The sequence below is a fragment of the Lontra canadensis genome, unplaced genomic scaffold, assembly GCF_010015895.1.
Source record: "Lontra canadensis isolate GAN:19392208 unplaced genomic scaffold, GSC_riverotter_1.0 scaffold7, whole genome shotgun sequence".
NCBI classification, from domain to species: domain Eukaryota; kingdom Metazoa; phylum Chordata; class Mammalia; order Carnivora; family Mustelidae; genus Lontra; species Lontra canadensis.
The window spans coordinates 28,834,056-28,849,750 of NW_022631001.1; the positions used below are offsets into that span (position 1 = coordinate 28,834,056).

The window sequence follows — 15,695 nt, forward strand, 5'->3', positions numbered from 1 at the left end:
CCTTCGGCTCAGGTCATGATCCCAGGGTTCTGGGATCGAGTCCTGCATCTGGCTCCTTGCTCAGTGGGGAGCCTGCTTCTCCCATAGCCTGCCACTCCCCCTGCTTGTGCTCTCCCTCTGACAAATAAATAAGTAAAATCGTAAAAAAAATCATTATTCATGATTCTAAAATTTGCAACTTATTAAAATCCAGGGGATAAATATAACTTCAACCTAAATCTTTATGAGGAACAAAACTTTACAGATAGAAATCATTGGTACATATTTTTTATATTTATATTCCCTTTGAAAATGAGTTAACATTCATTAAATAGGCCTCTAGGAAGGCTAGATTAGGTGGAAAAGGCTTTCCAGGAGAGAAGATTATCAAGAGGAGAGGAGGGGAGATGGGAAATGGTTTGAGAGAGCCAGCCTATTTGGGAAAAAGGTGAGGCTGGTGGAGACTGGCTCTGTCCCTGGAGCCCTAGTGGAAGTGTTCCCTCCACGGTTCCACAAAAGAGGATAAACAGCCCAACTCCAGACCCACAAGCTGAATTTTATTATGGAGTTCATGTGGTCTGCTCCTGGAGACCCAGCGCAAGGCTGGTGAATGAATTAGACATCTGAGGGTAGGGAGGTTTCTGGATCAAGGTAAGGACTGGGCTGGTGTTCTGTCCCCAAGAGACCAGAGGTGACAGGACTCTTGGAGGCTACTGGTACATGTGGACAAAGTGCTAAAGACCAGAGGGGCAAATCTGATTGGTTCTAGCAGATGTGGAAAGCGAGGTCTGGGAGGGGAACTGAGGATATATGGGTGGGATGGAAGCTCCTGACGAGTGGCAAATCAAGAGAAGCCATCCTGTCGGTGGCAGATGCCCTAATAATTACACACTAGAGATGAGCAAACAGAAAATGCATTTGCTTAGACTACAGACTCCTGGAAAACTGCAAGGAGCCCTGAGAATGGCAGCAAGCTGGCCACCTGCCCCAAGCCGGATGGTCGGAGGCGACTCTGGGAAAGGAGCCAGAGCATCTCTGCAGTTGTGAGAACTAGGAGCCAATTTTCCTTCCCAGAAAGAAAGAAATCAAGGCAGCAAGAGAGGGAGCTGGAGTGGAAGAAATAATGTTAGTAAGTATAAGATTTTTCTTGGCCCCTGAGCTAGATATTTTAAGATACCCCTTCATCTAATATCTTCAGAAACCCCGGGAAGAAGGTACTTTATTATTGGCTCCATTTCTTCTTCATTCTGGAGAAAACTGGATGAGATATGGCGCTCTTCTTAGGAGGTGCCATCTGAGCCACACCTGGAACATTTTACTGATCCTGTCTGTGTACATACCCACCACTCTCTCAATCCATAAGCCCAGTTAGGACGGATGCCTGAAATACAGCCCACGCTCCAAACAAGCTTCCTGAATGATTAAGCTAATGAATGAAGGAAAGTTTGCTAGGAAGAAATGGTAAAATTGCATGGTAGTTTCTAGCAGAAGAATCTTCCAAATATCAAGTATTGCACACCCTCCCCCAGAAATAATGCCTTCCCCCCCTCAACTTTGTCATTTCTTATTATTTTTTAATTCTTTTTAAATTTTTAAGTGTCCTTTACACCCAATACAGGGATCAAACCTACACCTCAAGATCAAAAGTTGAACAATCTGCTGACTGGTCCCCCAATTTCAGTCATTTCTAAGCTTAGCTCCCCAGGGTGTGAACATTGAGACACAGAAGACCTCACTGTTACCACTGAAAGTTCTCGTGATCATCTTCCCAAGTGAGCAAAATGTATGTGATGAAGTCCAAGAGATTTCAAAGCCATTCCATCAATTATTGTTGTGAAATTTGGCAAGTGATTCATATTCTCTGAGTCTCTCTTTAGGTGTGAAATGGAGACAATGAAAATATTCATTTCCTAGTTTAAAGGTCTGCTCTCGCTACATGATGCTACATGCAATGTGGATACTATAGTTCCTGGAAAAACAACGACTAGTAAATATTAGTTTCATTCCTCTCTGATTGTATTACATTCAGATCCATTCTGTTCCTAGAACACAACTTACTTTTTAGCATCCAGTTTCTCAGTCAATTACTAGTCTAATAACTCTTCAAGACAGGTGATGGCTGCCCCCTGGGTAAAGGGTGAGGTCTAAGTATGAAGTTATGATCAAGGCTCTTCACTGCCTGTGCGCCCCTCCCTGCCTCTCAAGCATTGCCTGTGCACCTGTCATCCTAGGCTGGAAATGTTTCATGAACATTCACGCAGGGATCTGTATATTCACCTTTTCTTATGCGGCCTCCCTTCTGATAAATTAGTCAACTTCACCTATCTTTTACACTCTTCCTGGTCATGCATAATGAGTTTCCCTATTTATGTATAATCCTCTGTTTGAAAGTGAAATACAGGGGCGCCTGGTGGCTCAGTGGGTTAAAGCCTCTGCCTCCAGCTCAGTCATGATCTCAGGGTCCTGGGATCGAGCATCGAGCATCGGGCTCTCTGCTCAGCAGGGAGCCTGCTTCCCCCTCTCTCTCTGCCTGCCTCTCTGCCTACTTGTGATCTCTGTCTGTCAAATAAATAAATAAAATCTTTAAAAAAAGAAAGAAAGTGAAATACATACAGTAATGTTTCTGACTTTGGTTAGTTGGAGGTGAGTATAATAGGCTGTCACTCACTGAGGCACAGACCATATCTTTCATCTTTGCATATTTTCTATTTGCATGTTCCGAGAAGATGAAGAGTGTGAGATATGCCAAAAGCTCTACTATTCACAAAGAATATTAGAATAATTCCCCTTGAGAATATATTAAAAAGAATATGTATTTTCAGGGTGCCCGAGTGGCTCAGTCAGTTAAGCCTCTACCTTCAGCTCAGGTCATGATCTCAGGGTTCTGAGATCGAGCCCTGTGTCAGGCTCCCTGCTCTTGAGTCTGCTTTTCCCTCTCCCTTTGCCCCTCCCCTGCTCATACTCACTCACTCTCTCTCTCTATCTCAAATAAATAAATGAAACCTCTCTCTCTCTCTCTTTTTAAGAAAATGTATTTTGTAAACAGAAAGTAAGATCCCAGGCCATCTGCTCCAGGCATGACTGCCTTAAACCATACTGGTGTTAGCCACACCGTCTTCCACTTACTGGGCGTCCCGGGGCTAGAGGACCAGCACATGTGGATTTCCATCCCCTTCTTCATTTCCTATGTCGTCGCCCTGCTTGGGAACAGCCTGCTCATCTGCATTATCCTCACAAGGCACAGCCTCTGGGAACCCATGTACCTCTTCCTCTGCATGCTGGCTGGAGCGGACCTGGTGCTCTCCACATGCACCGTACCTCAGGCCTTGGCCATCTTTTGGTTCCATGCTGGGGAGATCTCCCTGGATCGCTGTATCACTCAGGTATTCTTTTTCTCTTCCACTTTTGTCTGTGAGTCAGGGATCTTGCTGGTGATGGCGTTTGACCGCTACATTGCCATATGCTACCCCCTGAGATACACCACTATTCTTACACCTGCTCTGGTTGGGAAAATTGGAGTGACTGTCTGTCTGAGAAGCTACGGTACAATTTTCCCTGTAATATTTCTTCTGAAAAGATTGACTTTCTGTCAAAATAATATTATTCCGCACACCTATTGTGAACACATTGGTTTGGCCAAGTATGCTTGTAATGACATTCGTGTGAACATCTGGTATGGATTTTCCATTCTAATGTTAACAGTGGTTTTAGATGTTGTGTTAATTTTTGTTTCCTATGTGCTGATTCTTCATGCTGTCTTCCGCATCCCTTCTCGAGATGCTTGCCACAAAGCTCTCAACACATGTGGCTCCCACATCTGTGTCATTGTCCTCTTTTATGGGCCTGGGATCTTTACAACCCTTACTCAGAGGTTTGGACGCCACATTCCTCCTCATACCCACATCTTGCTGGCTAATGTTTGCATGCTTGCCCCACCTGTGCTGAATCCTATCATTTATGGGATCAAGACCAAGCAAATCCAAGAGCAGGTGGTCCATGTGTTGTTTACAAAGCAGAAATCACTTTGGTTTAAAATCTGAGTTTTTGGACTCTCCAGCCATCAGTGAGGTGGTCTCTGGAAGTGGTGGGTGGGAGGGATCCACTGAAATACTCGGAAATGGCTCAGTGAGTTCTGTCTGTGGGGCAAGTTCACCAGGGTGTTGCAGGACTTACTCCTTTGTCCTCAAAACAACCTGAGCACAGCACTCCCGTTGGAATGAGCAAGCCTGCTCCCGCAAAGACCCTGGGACAGGATGTTTTGATTTTCAGAAGTCTTATATCCTTAAAGACTCTAACATGATCTTTAGAAATAGATGAAGTGAGAGCTGTGCTCTGGGCTGGGATTTTGTTCAGCTCTTCCTGTGAGCTTCCTCAAGCTCTGAGATGTCTTGTCTTGTGATGTCTCTAAACAATCATATACTCCTTAATGCCCTTCATTTTGGCTAATGATATTCTTAGAATCAGTGATTCCTATGTTTTACAGTTATTCCTATTACATTATAATTTATATCCTGTCAACATGCATGTCTGTAATATGAGAATGTAAATGAATTGTGTGTTTTGTATTTGGCAGAACAACCTCTGAGGGGATTGAGGGAATGGACACTGGTCCCTCCTGTGGTTTCTGAGGGGTGATGTGTGCTGGGGGATGATGAGGAAGGGGTCCTCCAATCTCAATGTCAGGCCATGTTCTTCAGTGATCCCCTCCTCAGTGGGGCATTCAAGGCCTTTAGTGACCTGACTCCTAACGTCCTTTATGGCAACACTGCCCATGTCACCTCCATCAGACACCAGGCCATTAAGGCCTCACCATTTCCAGATCATGCCACATTCTCCATGTCCCTGCTCTGCCTTGAGATAACCTCCATCGGCTTGTGGAAACGCCTGTTCCTCCTTCTACACCCAATTCTCACCTGGTCTCCTCTGTGACATGTTCTCCAACCACAGCTCCTTCCCAGTGTGCTCTCTAGTTGGTACATCCTCTCAGAGAAAGATCACGTGCTGTCCATGTTTCTTTTTTAAATATACATTTAATTAAAAATCTGTGTCCCTTGTAGAAAATATTAGAAATTATGAAAAAAGACAAACATGACATGAAACTCATAACCCCATAAATGTACAGCCCCTAATCAATTTTGTTAAAATTTTGTCTCCTATGGTTATAGATCTGTATCTGTATACGTACATATCTTTATCTGCATCTGTATCTATATTTGTGTCTGTATTTTTTTCTCCATCTGTATCTATAGCTTGATCTGCTCCTTTATCTACCTGGAAAATATTATATGATACATATATAAAATACTGATTGTACTATGCATATGGTCTAGAACTATTTTTCTGCTCTGGCAGTACTTGTTGACATTGTTTCTAATACATATGCATTTATATAATCAATTACTGTGCCTGCATAGTATTTTACTGCAGGGTTTTACTGTATTTTATAAAACACTATTCTTTTAAGCCCTTTTTGTGTGGCATTATGACTATATATTTACAACTTCAAGGCTGAATTCTATTTGCTGTTTAAGTATGTAGTCCAGATACATTTAGATAAATTATTTTTTAAGTATTATATTTCAATGTAAGGTGCAAATAGTCAGTGTAAGACAGCTGGAAAACAACAAATGTATAGAGAAAATCCCTAGTCAGGAGAAAACCACTTGTAACATTTTGGTATATTGCCTTACATTCATTGTTACATAAAATGTTACATAAAATGTAACATAAAATGTTTTTTTAAACATTTTAAATTTTATTAGACATTTGGAGTGTTCTGTTTTTAACTATGCATTTTAGTGTACTTTTCTTTCTTTACATTTTTTTTAATTTGAGTGTAGTTGGCACACAATATTAAATTAGGTTTGGGTATGGAACATAGTGATTGCACAAGTCTAGACACTGTTCTGCGTTCACCACAAGTACTGCAATAAACACTGGACACATGTATCTTTTTGAATTAGTATTTTCATTTTCTTTGGGTAAATACCCAGTAGTGCAATTGTCGGGTCATAGAGTAGTTCTCTTTTTATTTTTTAAAGCTTTTTTAAAAATTTTATTCATCTGGGAGATATACAGAGAGCACAAGCAGAGGGAGAGGCAGAGGGAGAGGAAGCAGCAGACTTTCCACTGAGCTGAGAGCAGACATAGGCCTCGATCCTAGGACTGGAAATTGTGATCTGAGCCAAAGGCAGATGCCCAACCATCTGAGCCACCCAGGCACCCCAGGTTAGTTCTATTTTTAGTCTTTTGAGAACCTCCGCACTGTTTTTCACAGTGGCTGCACCAGTTTGCATTCCCACCAACAGTGCATGAGTGTTCCTTTTTCATCACATCCTCGCCAACAGGTTGTTTTTTGTGTTTTTGATTTTAGTCATTCTGTTCAGCTTTTTTCTTACTATAACATTGGAAGTAATGACTTTCATGTTCTCTGCACGTTGGAACTAAAACTGCAAGTCTCTGATATTCTAATTCTCAGTAGTTCTCTTTCACTAGAAACTCTTACTCTCTTTGCCCAGCTAAGTGTTCATTTTTCAGTTTGCTTGCTCACATTTTGACTGACAGAGGCAGAGGAAGGTTCTGGAGTGCTGGGATGGGTGCCGTCAGCAACCATGTAGGTGGGTGGGTCAGCGTTGCCTTTCGCCTGGAGAGCCTCATTCTTTCCAGTCAGGAATGAGGTGAGGCCTGTTCTGTGCCTCCAGCAACAGAGGTCAGATGGTGTCACCATACTTGGTAATATTCCCAGGTCTTCTGGCATTTTCACTGCGGGTTATCCCTTAACCAACTTCTGAACTGACACAAATAGAAGTAACGAGCTGCTTGACCAAGTTGTTTCTGCCAGGAATTTTTCAGTCCCGCTGCTACCAGCGGATGACCTTTGCTGAGGGAGGGGATATCAAATAGACACAACCAGTCTCTCTGCACAGGGACACACACCTTTATCTCCAGCACTCATCCACGGAAACTGACAGCAATCAGCTTGTATCACCACAATACAGCGCCCGCTCTTGAATTATTGACAAAAATAATCTCCAGGGACAGTCAGGTCTTTCATTCTTTGAAATTCCCAATTCCCCAGTTCGAGATGAGAAAGTGGTTACAGAGTTTTGTTTTGTTTTGTTTTGTTTTGTTTTGTTTTAAAAAAAGACTTTAAATAGCAAACCCCAACAAAAAGATCTGCCAGCTAAGCGTCATGCTCTTTTCTACAAGAGCCCTCGGCCCTAGAAAAGGCGCCCTCTGCTGACAATACCAGGAAGCCTGCGAGCTGCTTCCAGTTTTTCCATTTTCAGGGAAAGACCAGAGAAGGGATCTAAATTCAAAATGAAAAAAGAAAAAAAAAAATCCTGTGGGTACCAAGTGTGGATTCTCACCACCCAGAAATCAGTTTTAGGACTTTCTCCTTCTCATTATTTCTGAAAGTGCATGTGACAGGAATGCCATCTGGTATTTCTGGCGCCTTAGGACGACGCTGGGCCATAGTTAGAGATTACATGTCCACCATGAAAGTTTGGGGGGATTCAGGAGAAACTCAGGGTACAAGGAACCTTCAGTCTGCAGGCCTGTCCATGGTTAGTGAGCAAGCAGCAGTAACTAGAACCACCACCAGAGGGCGACCAGAAGTTTCTCAATCCTGGGAACCTGAGTTCGTCACTGCAATAGACCTAGGATCTGCGCTCCTGTGTGAGATTCTTACGATCTTCCCTTTGAGGACGACGCTGGACAATCTCTTGATACCGATTGCACCCCAGATCCGTTTTGGTTTTATTAATCTCAGGACCCTCAACCTTTCCCCCTCTGTAAAGTCTCTCCCAGGCTGTGCACCTTCCCACTGGCTCGTGATGACGACAAACACAGCACTGAGGCAAATCAGCCGACTTAGGAAAGACACCGACATATGCTCCGCCCCAGATAAGAACGGGCTCAGGCCCCATCCAATCCCCAGTTAAAGGATCTTTCCAGGGGCGGCTGGGCAGCTCAGTTGGTTAAAGCCTCTGCCTTAAAGCTCGCATTATGATCCCAGCATCCTGGGATCGAGTCCCACATTGGGCTCTCTGTGATCAGCAGGGAGCCTGCTTCCCCATCTCTCTCTGCCTGCCTCTCTACTTGTGGTCTCTGTCTGTCAAATAAATAAAATCTTAAAAAAATCTTTCCAGCACACTTTTGGGAGCTTTCCATGTAAGAAGGAGCCTATAATCGGTTGGCTGCAGAAGGCCCCTGATCATCAAGATTGAGAAAATTTAAAACAGAGCATGATTCAATATGTTACCAGGTGTTTCGGGATGTAATTCCTTCTTTTTCTGAAGTTGGCATTTTATTTTTTTTTTAAAGATTTTATTTATTTGACAGAGATCACAAGTAAGGCAGAGAGGCAGGCAGAGACAGAGGAGGAAGCAGGCTCCCTGCAGAGCAGAGAGCCTGATGTGGGACTTGATCCCAGGACCCTGAAACCATGATCTGAGCTGAAGGCATTGGCTTGACCCACTGAGCCACCCAGGCGCCCCGAAGTTGGCGTTTTAATGTACCTCGAGCACATTCCACAATACCTTGACCCTGAGGGTTGTAGGGAATGCCTGTTTGTAATGTGACCTGAAAAGCAGCACAGAAGGACAAAAAGGCTTTACTAGAGTATGCAGGGGCCTTATCGGTTTTAATAATTTTCCGAAAACCTAAAATAGAAAAGGCACAGAGGCAATGAGCAATTACATGCTTAGTTGCTTTTCCCATTTGGGCTAAAGCAATAGGGAAATAAGAATAAGTGTTGGTAATAACATGGACATAAGATTGTTTATCAAAAGACGGGACCTGAGCAACATCCATCTGCTAAAGGTGACCTTAACAAACCCCGAGGGTTAATGCTAAAGGACGGGACAGGGAGAAAGTCAGGGCAAGCAGGGCAGGACTTTATGATCTGATGAGCAGCCTCTCCAGCGAGAGGGAACTGTTTGTGAAGAGCGGAAGCATTTTGATGATGAATAACATGAGACTGAATGGCCTGATCGACCTGTATAGTTGTAAGGAAAAGTGTATGCGTGGTCCTATCAGCTTTTGAGCTTCCACGCACCAAGGGACGTGGGAGAAGTGAATGAGCTTGAATGTGACTGATAAACAGGGAGCCGAGCAAGTTCAAATAGGTTTTTGCAAGGTTAAAAATTGTTGCAGGAGAGTAGCATCGGGGGTAGCCAAAAGCTGAAGTTTCAATAGTCATAAGAACAGTGAGCATGTATTTACGATCTGTATATAAATTGAAGGGGTGCGGCGCCTCGGTGGCTCAGTGGGTGAAAGCCTCTGCTTTCTGATTCAACCAACCAACAGCCTGCAAGAGGCGAGAAACAAAACCTAATAAGGCTCTTCGCATCCCTGTCTAGTTTTACTCAGTTCCTCTGTCTTTCTGCCAGAGTCAGGCAGTCGCCTCCATGCTTGTGTGGTGAGGCGATTAATTTGGTGATTAAGCAGCAGCTGGATACTTGAGCTGAGAATCTGTAGGTGCACACTGACCCTCTCCTACCAACCTATCAAAAGTTGGATTCTGTTGGCGACTCCGTTCAGCTTGCTCGGAAGCTCCTCAGAACAATCTGATTTCTAACAAATAGTCTCCCCAGAAGAGGCAGGCACAGCAAAGCATCACCCATCCTTAGGAGGAATAGCCTCAGTAGCGGGGCTACCCACCAAAGTTAAAGTAAAAAGAGCTCTAGGGCCATGCAGAACCAAACGGTCATTAATTCTTTGAGAGTCTCAGAAGGTAGTGGTTAATGCTCTTGAATGACCTGACCTTGAGCGTGGATAGGCTCCATGACTGGGAAGCAGCTAAAGCCCGTGGTCTCCTCCCCACATCCCTGAGCCTGCAAAGTGCCCATGGTAAAGGAGATTGGACTGGAGCTTTGAGACAAGCTCCTGCCCATGGTATTTGAAGCGGAGGAGGCGGCCGTGAAGGGCAAGCCAGTGCCAGGGTGGCAGGAAGGTGTAGAGGGAGCAGCAGTAACAACTAATTTAGAAAAGGTAGCAAAGCCTCACCGAGGTCCTCCTCATCCTCCTCCTCAGTATCAGAGGGAGGAGGCAATTCCCTTCCCTTTTCATACTTTCCTTCCATCCTCTAATTCTCTTTGGTATTCCTCCGGCAGAGGCTCATCCTTTAACATTGGCTCCAGAGGAGCAGAGGGCTCCATTTGAGCCTCTGCATAAGTCTTGACCCGTGTATCCATAGGCCCATTGTGCTTTCCATGCTTCGGATCAAGACACTCACGGACCAGCCTCCACAAGGGGAAGGTGTCTCCTGGCATGCGCAAGGGGCCGCGAACGGTATAACTGATGAAGTTCTAGAACCTAAGTGAGTTTCGGTGGGCTGAAGTCTGGAGCCGATGACCAAGAAAGAATTCTTGAGACATCTTTGGTGCAAAATGGTAAACCACCATTAAAGGTTTAATAAACCGTTAAAGCACTGGGACAGGACCCGTGGGCAGGAAGAGCAGCTGCCCCGGGTTATGTACTTTGTGGTTGGGGGAAGGTGAGGGGAAGGGAGGTTTCAACGGAATTTTCATATGCTAAAAAGGGCCTACAAGGGGCCGGGGTACCGGAGGCCTTGTGGCTTGATCAGTGTTGTCTTTTGGCAAGCCATTCACATTTCTGCTATCAAGCGTCTTTGTTAGTGAGATTTGGGTTTAGAAGAAATTTAACTTTACTTAGGGCTTGAGGAACTGATTTATTTGCCTCTGGAAATTGTGCTATTGATAAGGTAACTTCTTTGTTTGTAGATCTCTAGGACATTTGTAAACCAAGGGAGACTCCTGTCTTGCAGGATTGTGATCTCTGCAAGTTAACTATTTGTTTCTTATGGCGGTCAGGGGTGCCTGAGGAATGTCACACACATTACCGAGGGGAGCGGGTGGAGGGGGGGTGCAAGGAGCCAGCTTTTGCTTTGTCTTCAGCCAGCCTCCTGCTCCCTCATCATAATGAGCTCGCAAAAACAATGCCCAGCCTTTTCCCAAGTAGCCGAATTAACTGTGTCCTCTGGAAACTAGGGACAAACATCCTGGACATGTTGTGAAAAATGTTCCAGTTGTGCAGTGTGGACTTGACAGCCTTGAGCCTCACGCATAGATTACAACATTTGTACTAAAAGCTCTCTCTCCTTGGAGCCTAACTGTCCCATAATTTATTACTCCTAACTAAACATCTCCCCACAATAAGAACCTACTGCGTGCACACAGGGAGTTCCTTCACCTTTTCACTTTCACTTCAAAGGCATCTTCTACTTTGTGGGTCCCTGTTGGGGCGCCACTTGTGAACCAGCATGAGAAGTCCAAGGGAAGATGGAGAGAGATGGGTAGGGAATTAAGAAAGACAAGTCAGGAAGCTGGGATCAGGAGGTCTCCATGAGCTGGTAACCCAGTGGAGTCCCAACATGCATGAGAGTCTCTATTTTATAATTAAATAACAAGAATGTTTATCAAGGAACTTGAGGTCAGATGACCACAAGTTCTACACAGCTGCCTTGCTTCAAAACAAAAGAGTTTATTCGAGCATATTTACAGAGAGACTCAAGGACCCTGTCAGCTTGACCCAGAGCGCTTATGTAAGCCAAAGCAAATAGTGAGTTACCTGCAGGCATTTGCTGAGCTAGCCTTTGGCAAAACTCCCTTGACTGCAAGGACCCTGTCAGCTTCCAGTCAGTTGCTCACATAGACCAAACTTGCTTGTCCTTCCTTTCAGGCCATTCTCGTCTCCTGGAAGCATAGCTCAGCTGCCAGTGACATGCCAGAGAAACTCTTGATATCCTAAGAGGAGTTTTCAAAAATGCCATTTTCTTCTATGTTTAATATATTAGATGTTGGTAGTTGGAAGTTAAGGAAATAATAAAAAGATGGCAAAGTCATTGCACAGTTGCAAGCCCACTGAATTCATAGAGAAATTAGGTATAGAAAAATGGGGGGAAAAAAGTGAATAACATTAGTGATGAGAATTGGATGTTACTCATACAGAAGTGATGGACAGTGCTGAGGTAATTTACACACCCGAAGTAGTGATTTACACACCTAACCTAACAAAACTGTCTAATGACTTGTTATCTGAATGATGTAAATTACCAATATTGGTTAAGGATAAGCAAGCCTAAATGGGCAATTATTGACTCCTTAAAAGTGGCCAAAGCATATGTCTAAATAGAATAGATACAAAAATTTTTATGGGAAAGTTGTAAAATTTCAAAGCATTTTTTTTTTTAATTGTCTTTCTGCTTGGGGCTTGCCCTTGGGCCCCAAGAGTGAGCCAGGTGATGAAGTAGAGCAGAAAGAACAATGGTATCTTGGAAAGCAATTCCAGAGGTGGTGCTTTTTATGTAACCTGCTCTTCAGGAGCCCAGGAGACTAGGATTTCCTTGCTGAGTACAACATAGAAAATTAATCAGTTTATTCTCCTCATGTGCTCTTCATGGAGGCATAATGTGTGCTGGGATCATCCTGCACCCAGAAAAGGTGGTGACTCCTGACAGGGACACTCCTGCTCAAAATGACTCCCATCAAGTGTGGTGTCAAAGCTTATCTCAATTTCAAAGCATTCGTTTCTTTCCCAGGCCCCCAAAGGCATAACTCACCATTCCAGGCCAGTGGTTCTCAACCTGACACTCAAATAAGAATCACTTGGAGAGACTATATCAAAATAAAAGGCTTCTGCAAAGTGAAAGAAACATCAACAAAACTAAAAGACAATCTAGGGAATGGGAGAAGATACTTGCAAATGACATATCGGACAAAGGGTTACTATCTAAAATCTGTAAAGAACTTATAAAACTCAACACCCAAAAAACCAGATATCTAACTAAAAAATGGGCAGGAGGCATGAATGGACTTTTCTCCAAAGAAGACCTACAAATGGCCAAAAGACATATGAAAAGATGTCCATCATCATTTACTGTCAAGGAAATGCAAATCACAACTACAATGAGGTATCATCTCATACCTGTCAGACTGCCAAAAATCAACAAGAAACAACAGATGTTGGTGAGATGTGAAGAAAAAGGAACACTCGTGCATTGTTGTTGGGAGTGCGAACTGGTGCAGCCACTCTGGGAAATGGAATTGAGTTTCCGCAAAAAGTTAAAAATGTAACTACCCTATGATCAAGGAATCACATTATTGGGAATTTACCCAAGAATACAAAAATGCTAATTCAAAGGGATATACGCACTCCCTTATTTACAGAGACATTATTTATGATAGCCAAATTATGAAAGCAGCTCAAGTACCTGAAAGGGTCCGTAGACAAAAGGACACAAAAGGACGAGACTAATACAAAGAGAAGGTCAAGCAAAGCTTTATTTCGGACCAAGCATCGAGAATCAAACTGACCGGCGAGGGCCATCTCTTGCAAAGAGGCGACCCCTCCCAGTCTCACAGACTTTTATAGAGTAAAGGCCATGTGGTTGAGCCTGGCCACACACAGGTGGCCAATTGAATTACATTCTACCCCATGATAGTCATCTTATTCAGCCTATGACCTTGACTAGAATTGGCGCCTTTGTCTGGTGCCCAAAAGGCAGGGGCTCATGTTCCCTGGCGGGTAATACGTGCGCTTTTACTTGATTGGACGTCTCCACCTGGCCGAACACGTCCTTGGCGGGTAGGGAGGTAATATGTGTGCTTTCCCTTGATTGGACGTTTGGCCGGACACGTCCTTGAATCTGGACTCCGTTATCGGGGGCTTTTTGGCTGTATTTCACCAATTCTGTTTCTAAGCGCTTTCCTCTTGGGGGAAGGGGCAGGTTCAATCTAAGTTTACTGCATAAACAACAAAATGGCTCACTCTGGCTAAGTAGGCCCTTACAGTACCCATCAAATGATGAATGGATAAAGAAGAGGTAATATATATCTACAATGGAATATTATTCAGCCATAAAAATAATAAAATCTTGCCATTTGCAATGATGTGGGTGGAGCCAGAGACTATAATGCTAAGCAAAATAAGTCAGTGAGAGGGACAAATGCCATCTGATTTCACTCATGTGGAATTTAAGAAGGAAAACAAATGAGCAAAGAAAAAAGCAAAGAGATGCAACTGCCCCTCAGAACAACGTATTACTTAAAATATAACCCCTGGAAGATTTTACTAGTTACCAAGCACACTTAGATATAGCTTTAAGAAAAACACATACTGGCAACAGGTCTTTGGCAGAGAGGACTATATATATATATATATGACCTTGAAGCTGAGCAGCTGGGAGCTTCGGCCTGCTCAGGGTGGGACCGCCACCTGCTTCCCTTTTCCGTTATCTCCCCTTTCTCCTCCCAAAAGCACCTGTTGCTAGATGAATCCTTTGAATGTTCTTATTTAACTATAAACTTTAACCTCCTTCTTGTTTGTCCACAAGACATGTGACTAATGTTTGACCTTCATCAACTCTTCTGTTGGTTATTCTTTCTATCTAATAAAAGTGAGACTGAGGCGTTGCTCGTGGCAACAGTCTTTTCTACAGTTGTCCGCTTCTCCCTTTCTCTTGCAGCTGACTTGTTTGTGCCTCATTCTTCTCCCGTTCACTGACTGGAAGCGGCAAAGCGAGAGAGAAACCGAGAAACAGACTCTTAATTATGGAGGGCAAACTGATGGTTACCAGAGGGGAGGTGGGTGGGGGGACACGTAAAACAGGTGCTGGGGATTAAGGAGTGCACTTGTGGGGCGCCTGGGTGGCTCAGTTGGTTTAGCAACTGCCTTTAGCTCAGGATATTGATGAAGTTCTAGAACCTAGGTGAGGTTCAGTGGGCTGAGGTCCGGAGCTGATGACAAAGAAAGAATTCTTGAGACATCTTTGGTGCAAAATGGTGGTTTACTAAAGCATGGGGACAGGACCTGTGGGCAGGAAGAGCTGCTGCCCTGGGTTGTGAGAGATGGCAGGTTATGTACCTTGTGGTTGGGGGATGGTGAGGGGAAGGGAGGTTTCAACGGAGTTTTCATATGCTAAAAAGGGCCTACAAGGGGCCAGAATACCGGAGGCCTTGTGGCTTGATCAGTGTTGTCTTTTGGCAAGCCATTCACATTTCTGCTATCAAGCATCTTTGTTAGTGAGATTTGGGTTTAGAAGAAATTTAACTTTATTTAGGGCTTGAGGAACTGAGTTATTTGCCTCTGGAAATTGTGCTATTGATAAGGTAACTTCTTTGTCTGTAGATCTCTAGAACATTTGTAAACCAAGGGAGACTCTGTCTTTCAGGATTGTGATCTCTGCAAGTTAACTATTTGTTTCTTATGGCAGTCAGGGGTGCCTGAGGAATGCTACACATATTACTGAGGGGGAGCGGATGGAGAGGGGGTGCAAGGAGCCAGCTTTTGCTGGCTCATCAATATGATCCTGGAGTTCCAGGATGGAGTCCTGGCATCAGGCTCCCTGCTCAGCAAGGGTCTGCTTCTCCCTCTGCCCCTCCCCCTCCTCGTGTGCTCTTTCTCTCCATCTTCTTTCTCTCAAATAAAATCTTAAAAAAAGGAGTGCACTTGTGATTGAGCACTGGGTGATGTATGGAAGTATTGAATCACTGTATTGTACACCCGAGACTAATCATAGTATACTTGTTATGCCCCAATAATGGGTCCATGATTAAAGGAGCGAGACTGATACAAAGCGAAGGTCAAGCAAAGCTTTATTTTGTGCCAAGCATCAAGAATTTAACCGAACGTTCAGGGCCGCACCTCTTACAAGAGAGGGCGACCCTTCTCTGTTTCACACACTAGCTTTT

At 44.0% G+C, this 15,695-nt stretch overlaps 1 protein-coding gene across 1 annotated transcript; it reads left to right on the forward strand.

Moving 5' to 3' along the window:
• Nucleotides 1-3,056: 3,056 nt before the first annotated feature.
• LOC116864896 (olfactory receptor 52B4-like) lies at nucleotides 3,057-4,019 on the forward strand. The gene has a single exon (XM_032852709.1). The coding sequence runs from the start codon at nucleotides 3,057-3,059 to the stop codon at nucleotides 4,017-4,019; it is 963 nt and encodes a 320-aa protein (XP_032708600.1).
• Nucleotides 4,020-15,695: the final 11,676 nt, after the last annotated feature.